Source organism: Pleurodeles waltl, chromosome 1_2 (genome assembly GCF_031143425.1).
Source record: "Pleurodeles waltl isolate 20211129_DDA chromosome 1_2, aPleWal1.hap1.20221129, whole genome shotgun sequence".
NCBI lineage: Eukaryota > Metazoa > Chordata > Amphibia > Caudata > Salamandridae > Pleurodeles > Pleurodeles waltl.
In genome coordinates this window covers 43,633,597-43,646,686 of record NC_090437.1, presented here as the reverse complement: position 1 = coordinate 43,646,686, position 13,090 = coordinate 43,633,597, and the positions used below count along the sequence as shown (strand labels likewise).

At 42.4% G+C, this 13,090-nt stretch overlaps 1 protein-coding gene across 9 annotated transcripts in view; it reads left to right on the top strand.

Annotated features, from left to right (window-relative positions):
- PTPN13 (protein tyrosine phosphatase non-receptor type 13) overlaps positions 1-13,090 on the top strand; it is a 1,045,801-nt gene that overhangs the window by 342,373 nt on the left and 690,338 nt on the right. For all 9 annotated transcript variants that reach the window (XM_069236135.1, XM_069236143.1, XM_069236122.1 and 6 more), the window contains exon 6: positions 833-926. In XM_069236135.1, the coding sequence (XP_069092236.1) occupies positions 833-926 (94 nt within the window). The remainder of the gene's footprint in view (positions 1-832; positions 927-13,090) is intronic.

Sequence of the window (13,090 nt, the reverse complement as noted above, 5' to 3'; positions counted from 1 at the left end):
CATATTATATCCAGGATTTGGTGAGGCCTCATGAGCCCTCATGTTCCTTAGGATCTTCCACTTAGTTCAAAGTACCAAGATTCTGTCTTCCTCAAATGAAAGGACGTTCTTTTCTTACCTTGGCTCCAATCTCTGGAACACGCTTTCAGAAGCCTTGAAGAACTATAACTACCTATATTTGCTTTGCGCCAGGAAACCTCTTGGGTAGCTGCGCACATTATAAGGCTTGTAAATAATAAATAAATAAATGCTTCATCTGTGGCTGTTCAACACTCTTGCCCCTCTCAGTGCTCAACATGAAGTTCTTATATACTTGCAAGTGGGCAACATCTGTTTTCCTGATATCTACAATATGTTTTATCCTAAATTTCCCGCAGACTAGGGAGTTTAATAAAATATGCAAAAGATGCAGCTGCCAACAGACCCATGACCTTGACAAGGGTCCCAAGTTTACAACTCTGAACTGAGACTGTTGAGCTACTCTGTGAACATTGTATCTTGCTTAATACATTTTCATATAATAATTGCTAATTTAATACTGCATAAAATTTGAAAAACATAAAATGCAAGAACCTTTGCTTAAACCCTTACTTTTTTGTGTTTTTAATCATTCTATACAACAACAGATTATGTCTAACAAACCAGTAGGTAGGAACAAACATGCGGTCTAACATTAGTCAAAGCATTTTATGTTAATTCACCTTGTACATTAGGTAAAACATAGTAATATAATATCACATCAAGGTGTGCGGCAAAGTTACTTTAGACCTTTTCTGCCATCACAAAGTGGATAGTCTCAGTACCTGATCATTCCTTTTGGATTTGTTTTCAGATTGATCATCTCGCAAGTCAAGCAGGCAAAACAAGCCTGCCTGATCGAAGCCAAGCGATTAGAGATCGACTGAGAGGGAAAGGACTGCCTACAGGTAAAAAACATGTCAAACAATATTGCTGAATGTGAGCAAAGATTTTAAGCCTTCATACACTACTTCTCCTTTGCATGTTTCCACAGAAATGTGACTAATATTGCAAACTTGATTTAAAAAAAAAAAAAAAAAGTAAATGAAGCATTTTCTTCCTGAGTGTTCTCTCTGCCATTTGCCACAATTTTAGATTGTCATGTAGGTAAGTATTGCATTTATTGACTATTGATTGATCTTCTAGTTAAATCCAAGCTTATAACTTTCCGATGTTTGGAAGCATTCACATCTTGTTATTACAGCTCATATCCAGTTCTGTTGTACTTGTTATTTTATGGTATGCAGATTTGTAGAGCGCACCATCATTGGGCAGTGAGCAGGTGTTAATCTAACCAAACCTAGTGCAACCAGGTTAGGCTAGCAAGGTCTTCAGCGGAATTTAAGAAGTGAGGACGAGGCTGTGTGTAGTGACAGGTCGTTCCACGCTTTAGGAGCGATATAGGAGAAGGCTTAACTGCTGGGTCTGCTATAGCTTTGTTTTAATGTGCCACGCACACTTACAAAACGACCTTTTCTCCATAGACATGGATGTTTCCTTATGTTTGGGATGTATGCAAGTAGGAGTCTGGACGAGTGAGGTGCTTTAGGTTTCGGAATGCAGATGCGTTTGCTGAGGTATGCTGAGCCCCTGTAATATAGGGCCTAGAAAGTGTTGGTGAGGAGTTTGAATTGTGTCTGTTTGTGTATATGGTGAGCCAGCGGATCTCCTTCGAGTGGCTTGATGTGAGTGATTTTGGCTGCCTTGTTCTGAATGGTCTGCAGCCTTCCGCTGAGGTTTTTTGTTAATCCCGGCATACAGAGTGTTTCCCTAATCCAGCTTGCTTGTGGCCAGCATGTATTGGATGATTTTACAGGTGCTGATTGGAAGCCATTTGAAAATCTTCTTCAGCATCTTCAGGGTATGGAAGTATGATGCGTAGGCATTAATGACTTGGCCGGCCATGTTGAGTTTGCTATCAGTGATGATCCTGGGGTGGGTGGGTGGTAGGAGTGGGTGCGGTCGAGGCTCTGTTGGCCACCAGGTGCAGTGAAGTGCTCTTGCCAAAGATCACAATTTTGGTCTTGTCGCTGTCCAGCTTTATATAGTTGGTCTTCATCGATTGGGTGATTTCAGTCATGAAGGCATTGAACTTGAGCCTGGTACTGGTCGTCTTTTCATGAGGGAGAGAATGAGTTGTGTCTCGTTGGCATAGGATAGGACGTTAACGTTGGGAGAGTGGAGGATGTTGACAGAGGGATCGTGTATGCATTCAAAAGGGTCAGCCTCAGGGCGGATCCTTGCAGAACTACATATGAGGTTGTGGGTGTCTGAGAATGTATAGTGTGAGGCTGGTTGACTGCGTGCTTCCAGTCAGGAAGGAGAAGATCCATCGGTAGTCACATCCTTGGACTCCAAGGTTGTGGGCATTGGAAGAGGATGAGGTGGGTGACTGTGTCAAATGCTACGGAGAGTTCCAGGAGGATGAGGGCTGTTGTGTGTCTGCTTTCCAGAGCCATGTAGTCCGTGGTGACAATGAGGACGGTTTCTGTGGTGTGGTTGGGTCTGCAATCGGTTTAAGTGGAGAGTTGGTGGTGTAAGAAGCTGCCTCTTTATATGGTTTATCACAATGAGATATACCGCGCAAAGAGTCCAAGGATTCCCTTACTAGTGGACAGGGGCTTGTTCTAGCAGTCCCAAGGTGCTCTTTTAGGGGGTAGTGTAGTCGAGCAGCCTAGGCTTATCAAAGAGGAGTGTAAGACATCTGCAAATCCACACACAATCAATAAGTGAAACCATTGACTTAAGAAGGAGATCCACACTAATATACAAAAATAACAAGTATCGTTATATATGTTTTGGCACCTGAATTAATTTGTTTTACGTAAGTATGTTTTGCAAGAAAAAGCTTTGCATTTTTGAAAAGTCGACAGTGCAAGTTTTGGAATCTTCAATATTAGCCTATGGTGGGAAAACAAAGATGAACAAAGACGCGAAAATAGGTACACTACTGTCCCTTACCGGACCAGTCTCCTGGACCTAAGGTAAGTATTGGGCAAGGGTCAGCACTGGGCGGCCTTGGGGAGGCCGTGTACAGAGGTATAGTTTGGCTTCGGATGCCCAATGTTACTCAGTGGAAATCAGTCTGGTAGAACAGATGCTGCAGGTGAGGACTGGGGATCCAGTCAGGGGGAACCAACAAGTGTGTTCCAATCTTGAGATGTCTGGGGACATGGAGACACCTTCAGTCCTTTTCTCCAGGGGCCAGAGGTGACGGGTGCACAGTTGTCCGGAGGTGTCGGGTTTTCCCTACCGGAGCATTTGCAGTTGAGGGAGCCTGCATGCAGAGGCTGCAGACCACATCTGGGGGTCAACAGTGGGCAAGTCCAGTGTGTACTTTGTCTTTAGGGGGCTGGGGAACCACGCTGGCACCGTTGGTCCACTTCAACTCAGGCTGTGCAGCACGAGTGCAGTGGTGCATTCAGGTGTTAATTTTTTTGCGGTCCGGAGACAGTTTGTCTTGGATTGCCTGCAAGGTGCAGGGAAGCAGCTCCGCTGCTCTACAGAAATTCCTGTTTTTTTGTTGAAGGCAAGCAGTCCTCCCAGGCTTTGGAGGCACAACAGCTGCAGGAGGAGGTGACTTTGGCGCAATTCCTGCAGGAGCAGTAGACCGGCCGGCACAGCTGAGACAAAGGTCAGGTCAGGTGCTTCTTGTTCTGGTTTTGCAGATCTTTAGTGCCCTCCTCATTAGGGCAGCAGGAATCTGCTTTCCTGGTGCCAGGGGCTCCACTAAATACTACATTTAGGGGGTTTCTGGAGAGGTTAGGGTAGTAGCCAAAGGGCTACTTACACCTGAAGTCACTATATCCCCTATATGACCACTACCGGTGGGGAAAGGGCATAACCCTGTCCCACAGTTCCTAAATCTGCCAAAGCCGAGATGGCAGATTTCTAAAACATGTGTCAACATCAGGCAGTGCACCATAGGGGGTGAGACTGACCTGAGGGGTGGACAAACCTCCCTGAATACTAAATTTCCCACCTGTTGAGGTGCCAAATGGGTCCTGCGGCAGGGAGGTCGGCATCTCTCCTGTGAGTGAAGCCAGATCTGCATACCAAGGTAGGTGGGCTTCTTTGAAGTCCCCTGCCTTGGAATGCAGGTTCGAAGGTCATCCTGATGGGTGGGGTGTGGAAACAACTCTCCCACAAGTAGGCTTTATGGTTTACCGCCCAAGAACAAAGGCTCTTGCCGTAGGAGGTCAGACTTGTACCTGGTGGTGGCAGGCTGGCTAAAACTAGTCATTCCCCACGAGTAGTTGGTAGCTTTTTTGGGGGATACCTCGAAGGTGCCCTCTGGGTGCACGTATTAAGGCTTCCCTGTTCACTCACTATGTCTAAGAATCAACAAAGATGTAGCAAGGAAATGCCTGCACATGTAGATATGTCCTCACATGCAATGTTATGCACCCTGCCTTTGGGCTGGAAGGCCTGCTTTAGGGATGACTTGCATATATTGCACCCAGGCGGTGTGCCATATCCTGTTTTCACTTTTAGCTGCACCAAGACATGCAGCCTGCAGTGGTAGTCTGTGTGCGCTAGGTGAGGATACTTGCGAATGGCAGAATACATGCTGCGGTCCTTTGGGGACTCTTTGGTGCTCAACCCCTCGCTACCATTTACTAAGGGCTTACAGGGGGGCAAAGATATTGCCAATTGGGGAGCAATTGCACAGTTTTAGGGAAAGAGATCTGGCACTAAGGACCTGGTTAGCAGGAGGCCAGAGTACTTTGAATCAAAACAGCATCAAATATCAGGCATTAAGTGGGGGTGGGGCACTTTCCTACAGGTGGTAATTGAAGTATTTGTTGATGTTTTTCTCCAAGCCCTTGGTACTAGAGAGATTGTCCATTTTACACAGATACCCGAGGTGGCTGCTGAATAGACTTACCCTTTGTAAGAGTTGTTTCTTCTTGTCTGCAGTTTGAAGGCCTCTATTCAAAAAAGCAGTAGCCTCCTGTTTTTTTCTGATATATTAGTACTGCTGGCTAATGTTACAAAACTACTTTTGAGGATGGTAAATTGAAGATTTCCTGGCTGAAAGGACCGGAATGTCTTCCACTTGTTTGTTCCATGTACGGGAAACTAGGTTAGGTAACCTTCCTTTGTGGTGGACAGGAGCATGATGGCTTTCACTAATCTTCTGAAATAGTGGAGTTTCATAGTATTTGCTCCACTCCTTGTGTTGGGTACGTGGGTGGCCTGCATTGGTTTATCTTGGACAGGGCTGGTAGAATGATTTACCCTGCTTTGCGGTGAGGCCTTGATTACAGGCGGCCCTGAAAAAGGTGTGAAGTTTATGGCACCTGATACATTCCGTCTCTGCGGGGTTTAGAATGTGTCAGTTGAGGTACCTAGCACCTCATTACCATTACTGCCCTCAAAATGAGGCACAGCATATGGATTATGTATTTTGTTGATTACCGCAACAGAATCAGCACATCTCCTAAATTGCTGGGCTCTTGTCTTCCACATAGTTTTAGCAGGTTTCACCTGTCGAAATGTTATCATGGGAAAAACGCTAGGTTGGGCTGCGTTGCTTAAGACACTAGTCAGCTTTAGTATGCTTGGTGAGTGCCCACATTGCCATTAATTTGGCTCACTGTGATCGGGCCTGAGAAGTTGCTATTTTCCACAGGCTGCACTGGGAGAGTACCTTGCCCTCAGTGCCATCCCTGGAGCATGCAAGAAATGATGTTTCGTCTGGTACCAGGGGCAGATTAAAGAAATTGTAACCAACATAAGTAATATAACTCTGGGATCCTTTGCAGTGATTTTAATGTATCTTCTTTCGTAGGGGCGAATAACCCTGGTGTCATTTACAGTTATATATTTCCTTTTTGTGCAAAAACAGTTTGCTCCCCAATAAGCATTGCTAGTTAAACCAGTGGCGTAATAAAGGCCTCTGCAGCAGTACACTGTGCACGGGCGGCAGTCCCCTGACTGGAATCATAGGGGAGGGGACCCCTCCAGCAGTGCTTGATTTGTGCTTGTTGTTTCCGGTGCGGAGCACCGGCACTTATGTTTGAGTACCAGCACTTATTTTTCTGCCTCAAGCATTTACTGCGAGCAAAAGACACATATGGGAAAGACGAAGGAGGAGAAAAACGAAAAAGCGTCACAATGGGAGAAAGCAGAAAACTGCAAGAGTGAAGTGAAGGGGCAAGAATGGCTGTAAATGGATTAAAGAGGCCCGAGATGGCTTCAGGATTACGCTGCCTCAGTATTCCTCATTTCCACATTTATTTACAGCAGCCGCATGTTTAAGAGGAGGGCTCTGGGCACTGCACATTTTTATTTATAAATTAAGCACTGCCCTCCAGGGATTTCGCACTGGGGCCCCCTCAAGTTTCCTTCTGCCACTCAGTTAAACATGCATATGAGCTGCTAAATATGAGGCTTTTGTGCCATCAATGACACCAGGTGTTGTAACTAAGCCCGATTTGCAACTTTGGCCACTTGTGAAAACCCAGCTCAAACTAAGTTTCTCTATTTGCATCTGAGGTGGGATCAGTTCATTTGTAGACACTTACATTTGTATTTTGATCCAACTTCTTGAAAAAGGCCTATTTGACAAATATTTTAGTATTGGTTATAAGAGTATGCTTTATTTAAATAACAGGTCTGGTACATCATGTAGGTCTTCTATTATTTGACTTTCATTCTTTGAAGGAATACATCATCGTTTAAATATAGTTTCGAATAAAAAGTGGTAGCCAGTTTTATCCACGCTGATGGTCGTGAGGTTGGGTCCCACTTGTTGTATTTTGACAGGAAATATCGCTTTTTCAGACTTGCACTTTTCTCTGCAGTTCTAAACATTACACCAGACTTTCAGCCATAGTCAGCACTTTGTACAGTTGTGCTTTCTTCTGCAATTCTGAGTCTGTTTACATCTGTGTAATGTAGAAATGCCTAGTGGAAGGGATGCGGTGAGGAAAATAGTGGGAGGCAACAGTCTGGAAACTCACATGGTGTCACAGGAGGCCTGATGATTGGTCAACGTGATGATATAATGTCATGGCAATTCCATCACGTCACCCTATATGCATGTATTGGCTGTTCGAGTGAAAAACAGAAGCCATTGGAGATTGCAGCTTTCCAGTTGCACAATATAAACAACTTTACCATATTTATCGTTTTCATACAGTTTATGAATGGATGCAGCAAATAACATGCAATGAATAAGGCTCTGAAAAATCTGCGCAAACTGAGCGTTGTATAGTCATTAACATGGTCTCTGTTATCACTTGAGGAAGGGGATCTTAAAATGCACAGTCACACGCTGCGGTCTTAATGCTACTAATGGATTTTCCAAACTGTAACCATTCGAAGAGGAAGGCCGACTCCCCAAACTCGTATACATTTGAATATATGAAGGATGCCTCTCCCTGGACAGAAAGAGCGACCTTCGAGTTGCATGCATGTTGAGTACTCATCTGAAGTTGCCTGCCCATGGCATGTTATGATGGTGGTTGCAGTGAAGTTTAATTGGTTGCATGGACTGATAATTACCACAGATTTATTTTCTAAATGAAGAGTACATTAAATCTGGTGATCATTCTTCTATTTGCCTTCATGGGGAATTGTGATCCAGGTAAAATTCTGTCTTTTCCTGTGGCATGGCGAAATCCATCTAACTGTCCGACGGTTCTCTTCTCTTCACTATTGCTCACATGTACAAATAGTCAGAATGAATAACTTAAAGTTACCTGTATGCAGCTGTAAACAAATTCGATGGTTCAGAGCAGGTCCCCCTTTGAGCCATTTGATTGGACGTTGCATAGCAACATGGCATGTTTGAGAAAAGCTCCTTTTTTGGTAGTCTGGCACTAGCCATGACCAGTTGATTTTACTTAATTAAATGCACAATATAGTTACTTTTGTGGGCTTTCAACAAGCCTTTTTGATCCACTGGTGTATCGTGTCATTCACATTTGTTGTCCGCTCACTACATTATATAGCTTGGTGCATTGATCAGCTCACTTCAGATTCTCTGAATGACAGGATTCTGCTCTTTCACAAGGACTACCTCTGTACACAGAGTAGTTATCGTCAGTGCCAGGTGTTACTATGGTGACGTATGCTTTTTGAAACCTAAAAAACTACTTTTGCTTTCAGCCGATTTGGTTTTGTGTTGGGAAGCGACTGGCAGCGCTCTCACCATTAAAGTTTTACAAACAAAAACAAGCTTTGACAAAGCCAAACTACTAGTAGCCAACACCAAAACTTTGGGCTTCGCCAGTGCTTGTTTCATTTGCATTCATTGAGTACCCTATGGCATGTGCAGGTGCAATATGTAACGTGTTCCCTCCCATAGTCGCTAATGGTCATGTCAATCAATCCTGTAAAATGCACTCACTTTAAATTAAAACGAGTTAAGGCCTTAAACTTATTGGAGATGTATACTACTCCTAGTATCCATGTCGGAATCGGTAAAAAAAACTGCATTTGTCACAGAGCAGACATGGCTTCAGAAGTCATGGTGTTTTCAGTCACACGTTTTCCATAGGTGTTTTCTTGCAGTCAGTAAAACGTAAAATAACTGGTAGCAGATAATTTTGTACATCCATGTCTGGAAGATCACCTTAATAAATATTGTTAGCCCAGGGCCAGTCCGTTTTGAGAAAGTGTGGTTTACTCGATCAGGCCTTTCTAATCGCGTTTCTTTTAAAGTACAGTCAATACTGTACCCATCATTGCAGGCACACGGTTCATTCAGGCCTAGGCCTGACTGTAGAAGCATTCTTCTAGCTTTGTCTTGCTTCTGCAGTGAGATCCAATCTGTATCTGCTTTTATTTCAGCTCTGGGACAAAGTTGTGTGTCAGAAAATGTACTTGTGATAAATATAAAGGCTGAATTATTAGGACAAATGAACTGTTCTCAAACGCCTGCCCTCTGGTTGATGTTTTCCCACCTTGGGGAGAGTTCTTTGAGGAAGATGACAGGTGAAAGCTTACTTAAATCAGATCTAAACGAGAGCAATCTACTGTTACTGTTTTGGCAACAGAAGCGAAGGAAGAGATTATCCTCTTGTGCTGTCGTACCCAAAGAAACTTAGCCTCTGTGGTGGATCGTTACAGACACAATAAAGTAAAATTGACTCTTTAATAAGGCCATACACCTCTGAATAATTGCCATACGCATAATCTCAAAATTATTTTATCCAACCTTCTTGCTTCAAATTTACACTACATTTCCTAAAACCTGTGATCCTCCTAAGTGGTTTGTAATTTAATATCCACACGGACTTCAGTTGAAATATAAAGACTGGACTCCATTCAAACGAAAAAAGAACTAGGCACGAGTACTGTACATTCATGTAATTAATAACTTCTTCTAGAGGAAAAGTCTTCTTTTCCGTGATTTTTCTCTGACGGTTCTGTTTCTGACACTATAGCGCATCATCTGCCAGTGCTGCTTCCTGTCCCCATTAGGGCAGAGAGGGATTGTGTTTGCAGCTGACTCTCAGGATATAAGACTGATTTCCCACAACCCAGCTCTTAACTTTCTTCCATTCCTTCTCATATACTCCATCCCCAGTGGTCTTTCCTCAGCTAGAAGGCGATGTGTTGAACTAGAGGGATCGCCTGCAGAATTGTAGTTGTTTTTAAAGGATAACCATTATCTTTAGGATGATGAAGCTGAATATTAATCTCCAACGGATATACGAAAAGTGTGTCGAGCATAATTTGACTGTACCTTTGGCAGATCTGAGCTATTCTACCTCTAAAAGTATGTAAAAGCAAGCGTTACCAAAGGCGGATGCAACAAAATGTCATTGCACCACCCTGGAATCATGGAGCCTGTAGAATTATTTAAATTATAGCACTTTTCATAAGGGGCGGGCTTTCTAAACTTGTGAAAATTAATCAAAAAACATTTTCTTTTTTTATTTTCCACTTTTTTTTTTACTTTGAATATTATCTTCGTCATTCTAGTTTTTAAACTAGTCTCTAGTTTTCATGGCTTCACTGTCGCATCTGGATTGAAAAGATCCAACCTTTGGAATGCATCATGCTATTTTGTATTCGTTTTTGAACAGTGTAAGTTAACAGAGAGCTTTGTATTTTCTTGCATGTGTGCATAGATGTACAGAAAGATATACCTATGTATACTTGCTAGTACATGTACAGAAGTATACAGAGATGAACATACATGTACATACTTTCCGGTCACCATTAGTAGTGCTTCCTTGAGGTTTGTACCCCCATCTTGTTGGCTTACCTAACACTAAGGCCACATTTTTTTTTCTGTCCATTCATTTTCCTCTTTTGCTTTTGTTATTCCATCTTATTTGCTTAGCGTCAAAATAACTGTTTCAACTATTTATTTAGTTATTGAGTTTTGTAAAGCGTTGCCATTGCCTTGCTAGTGTATTTTGGGGCAAACAGGACACTCAGAAGAGAGCATCAAAGAATGTTATCTCTTACCGCTGATATTACTCAGACCAACACTTAAATATAGGAAATGGAAAACGTTAAACATTGGCTCCCATTAATTTCCAGGATGGGTGAAGTGGCTGGTGTTTGCATGGGTGCTACTAGCAGATCTGCACTGCCAATTTTAAAGACATTTAAATTGTGTGCATAGTTACCCTGAATTTCTAGAGACCCACGTTATAACACTATCCCTACAAGTGGATTCTATGTAGCTTTCCACTAAAAGTTCATAGAGGTGCATAAGAACAATTGTGTGGCACATGTATTTGTATTTAATTGTGAGTTTTGTTAAGGCTGATATGTTAACGAAGACAGTGCTTAATTTGTAAATAAAAAGGTGCTGGTGCCCAGAGCACTCCTCTAAAACATCCGGGTGCTCCAATTAAATGTGAGAACATGGAATACTGAGGTTGGCGTAATCCTGAAGCCTTCTCTGGCCTCTTCAATCGATATAAAGCCACTTCAGCTCATTCTTGCAGCTTTCTGCTTTCTCCCTTTGTGACACTTTTTCGTTTTTCCCTTTCTCCATCTTTTCCACATGCGTCGTTTGCTCGCAGCAAATGCTTGAGGCAGAAGAATAAGCCCCGGCCCTCAACAATAAGTGCTGGTGCTAGGCACCGGAAACAACAAGCACAAATCAAGCACTGATCAAAGAGAACCTTAAACAAGGCTAAGTGTATACAAGTGACTTGAGACTTTTCTCCCTATATACATTAAAAAAAAATTGTAGCCATCCTTCAGAACTGGCTCTTCTCAGGATGGCACGAAGTCTTTCATTGCCTACATTGTCTTTGAATATATAAAAGTGTGAAACGTATTTAGCAGAGATGGTTTAGCTTTAGTACTCATCTCACTGAACCATTTATGTATTTAGATGAAACTTAGTATAGGTCATTACTTTCCTCTGCAGATACAACAGCATTGAAGTAAATGATAACGTTAGGATATAGAGCCAGCTAGATAAGGGTGATGACACAACACTCCTGCAAGAAATAGAGCTTATTTTTAGTGTAAAAGGAGTGTGTTGATGGGACACGTCAGGATTTAAGATACTGATGTGATCTTTGCCACTATACCCTTAGAGCTGCTTATTTCTTTAAAAATTGGAAGGGCGGTGGGGATTAAAAAGCATTTTCGACCTTGAAGTTGAATTTCAGCTTAGTTGCCTTCAGATCCGAAATGGAAATGGCTGGCGTTTGACTCGGGGTTTTTGGTGCATGCACTTTCATCTAGTTTCCAGCAGACCTGTTTTTTTCATGCGTCCTAAAATCTGTGGATTCCAAAAGAAGCCGGCCACAGATATTTTGAGTGAGGTGCTCATTTGGACACCTAAATGTTCTATCCAGTCACACTCACCTGCAACTTGATCTTCAGATTGACTTCCTGCTTTTTGATACCTGTTGTAGACAGAGCAGATGTGCGCCCTTCAGTTGACGAATGACCAAGTGAATTGATTTGGAGGGCATTATGAAGAGCGTGAAACAATAACTAGTGCACCTCATTTTTAGCAATAAAGAAACGAAAAATACATTTTGCACAATTTCCTACTGCCCACTTTAAAGTAAAAGATCATAATGGTAAAATCCCTGATCTAAATTTTATACGTAGACTCCACTCCTATACCGAGATCATCCAGTCTAGGTAGTTCTCATGAGCAGGGAATGCTTTAAATGCCATGCAACCAGGATCCAAGTTGGAAGAAAAAGTAACATTTTAAGTTTCTCAATATGCATACTCCTAATATCGATCTCTGAAAATAGCTGTAGATCAATTTATATATTTACATCATTTGCCACCCACCTCCGCCCCTCCCCCCCAAACCATAGTTTAAGCCCAATTTAGGAACTGTACTTGGAATGCGAGCAATCCAGAGAAGGCAGTTAAAACCATTGAATTAAATGTTCTTGCAACCTCTGTTGACATATTAATGCTGCTGGATTTAGCTAAATATTAACCCAAACAACTACAGGGCTATTTGCAGATTAATAGCCTATAACACATATACCAACTTCAGAAGCAGAGACAATGTTGATAATCAACAAATTATTCTCAGAAGAACATTTTGAGGGCAATTGAAGCACCCCACATCTGCACAGTCCTAGACATCTCCACCATCTAGGGCCACAACTTCTATTTGAGCATGGATTATTAGTAGCAGATAGGGGACCCCTGTTGGGTGCAGATACAACTTACCAAATTGACTAGATGGCAAGTGCTCTCTGATATCTTGATTGCAAACTATGTCCCTTGATTACTATATTGAAAGGCCAAATAATCAGTTGCAGTTACAATTTGCACATATTTAACCTGAATGGCTTCTGGTGGACTTGGAGGTTTCCATTGTCCACAGCTTGAGACTATTCTATATTAGCTTTGTTTTTTTAACCTTAGTAATTTGTGTATGGGCTTTAAGAGACAGCGAAGTGTTCTCACCTTAAGAACTGAGTCATCTGTTGAGTTTATACAAGGGTAAAGGTTCCCATAATCAGATGGACAGCCCACCTTGCAGGCCTTGTGGTGTGGCTCCAGGTCACTAATAAACATGTTTATGTTAGAGCATTTAAACAACCCTGTGTAAATCACCACTCAAAAAAAAAAAAGGCTGTGGGACTCCTAGTTCCCCATAGTGTGC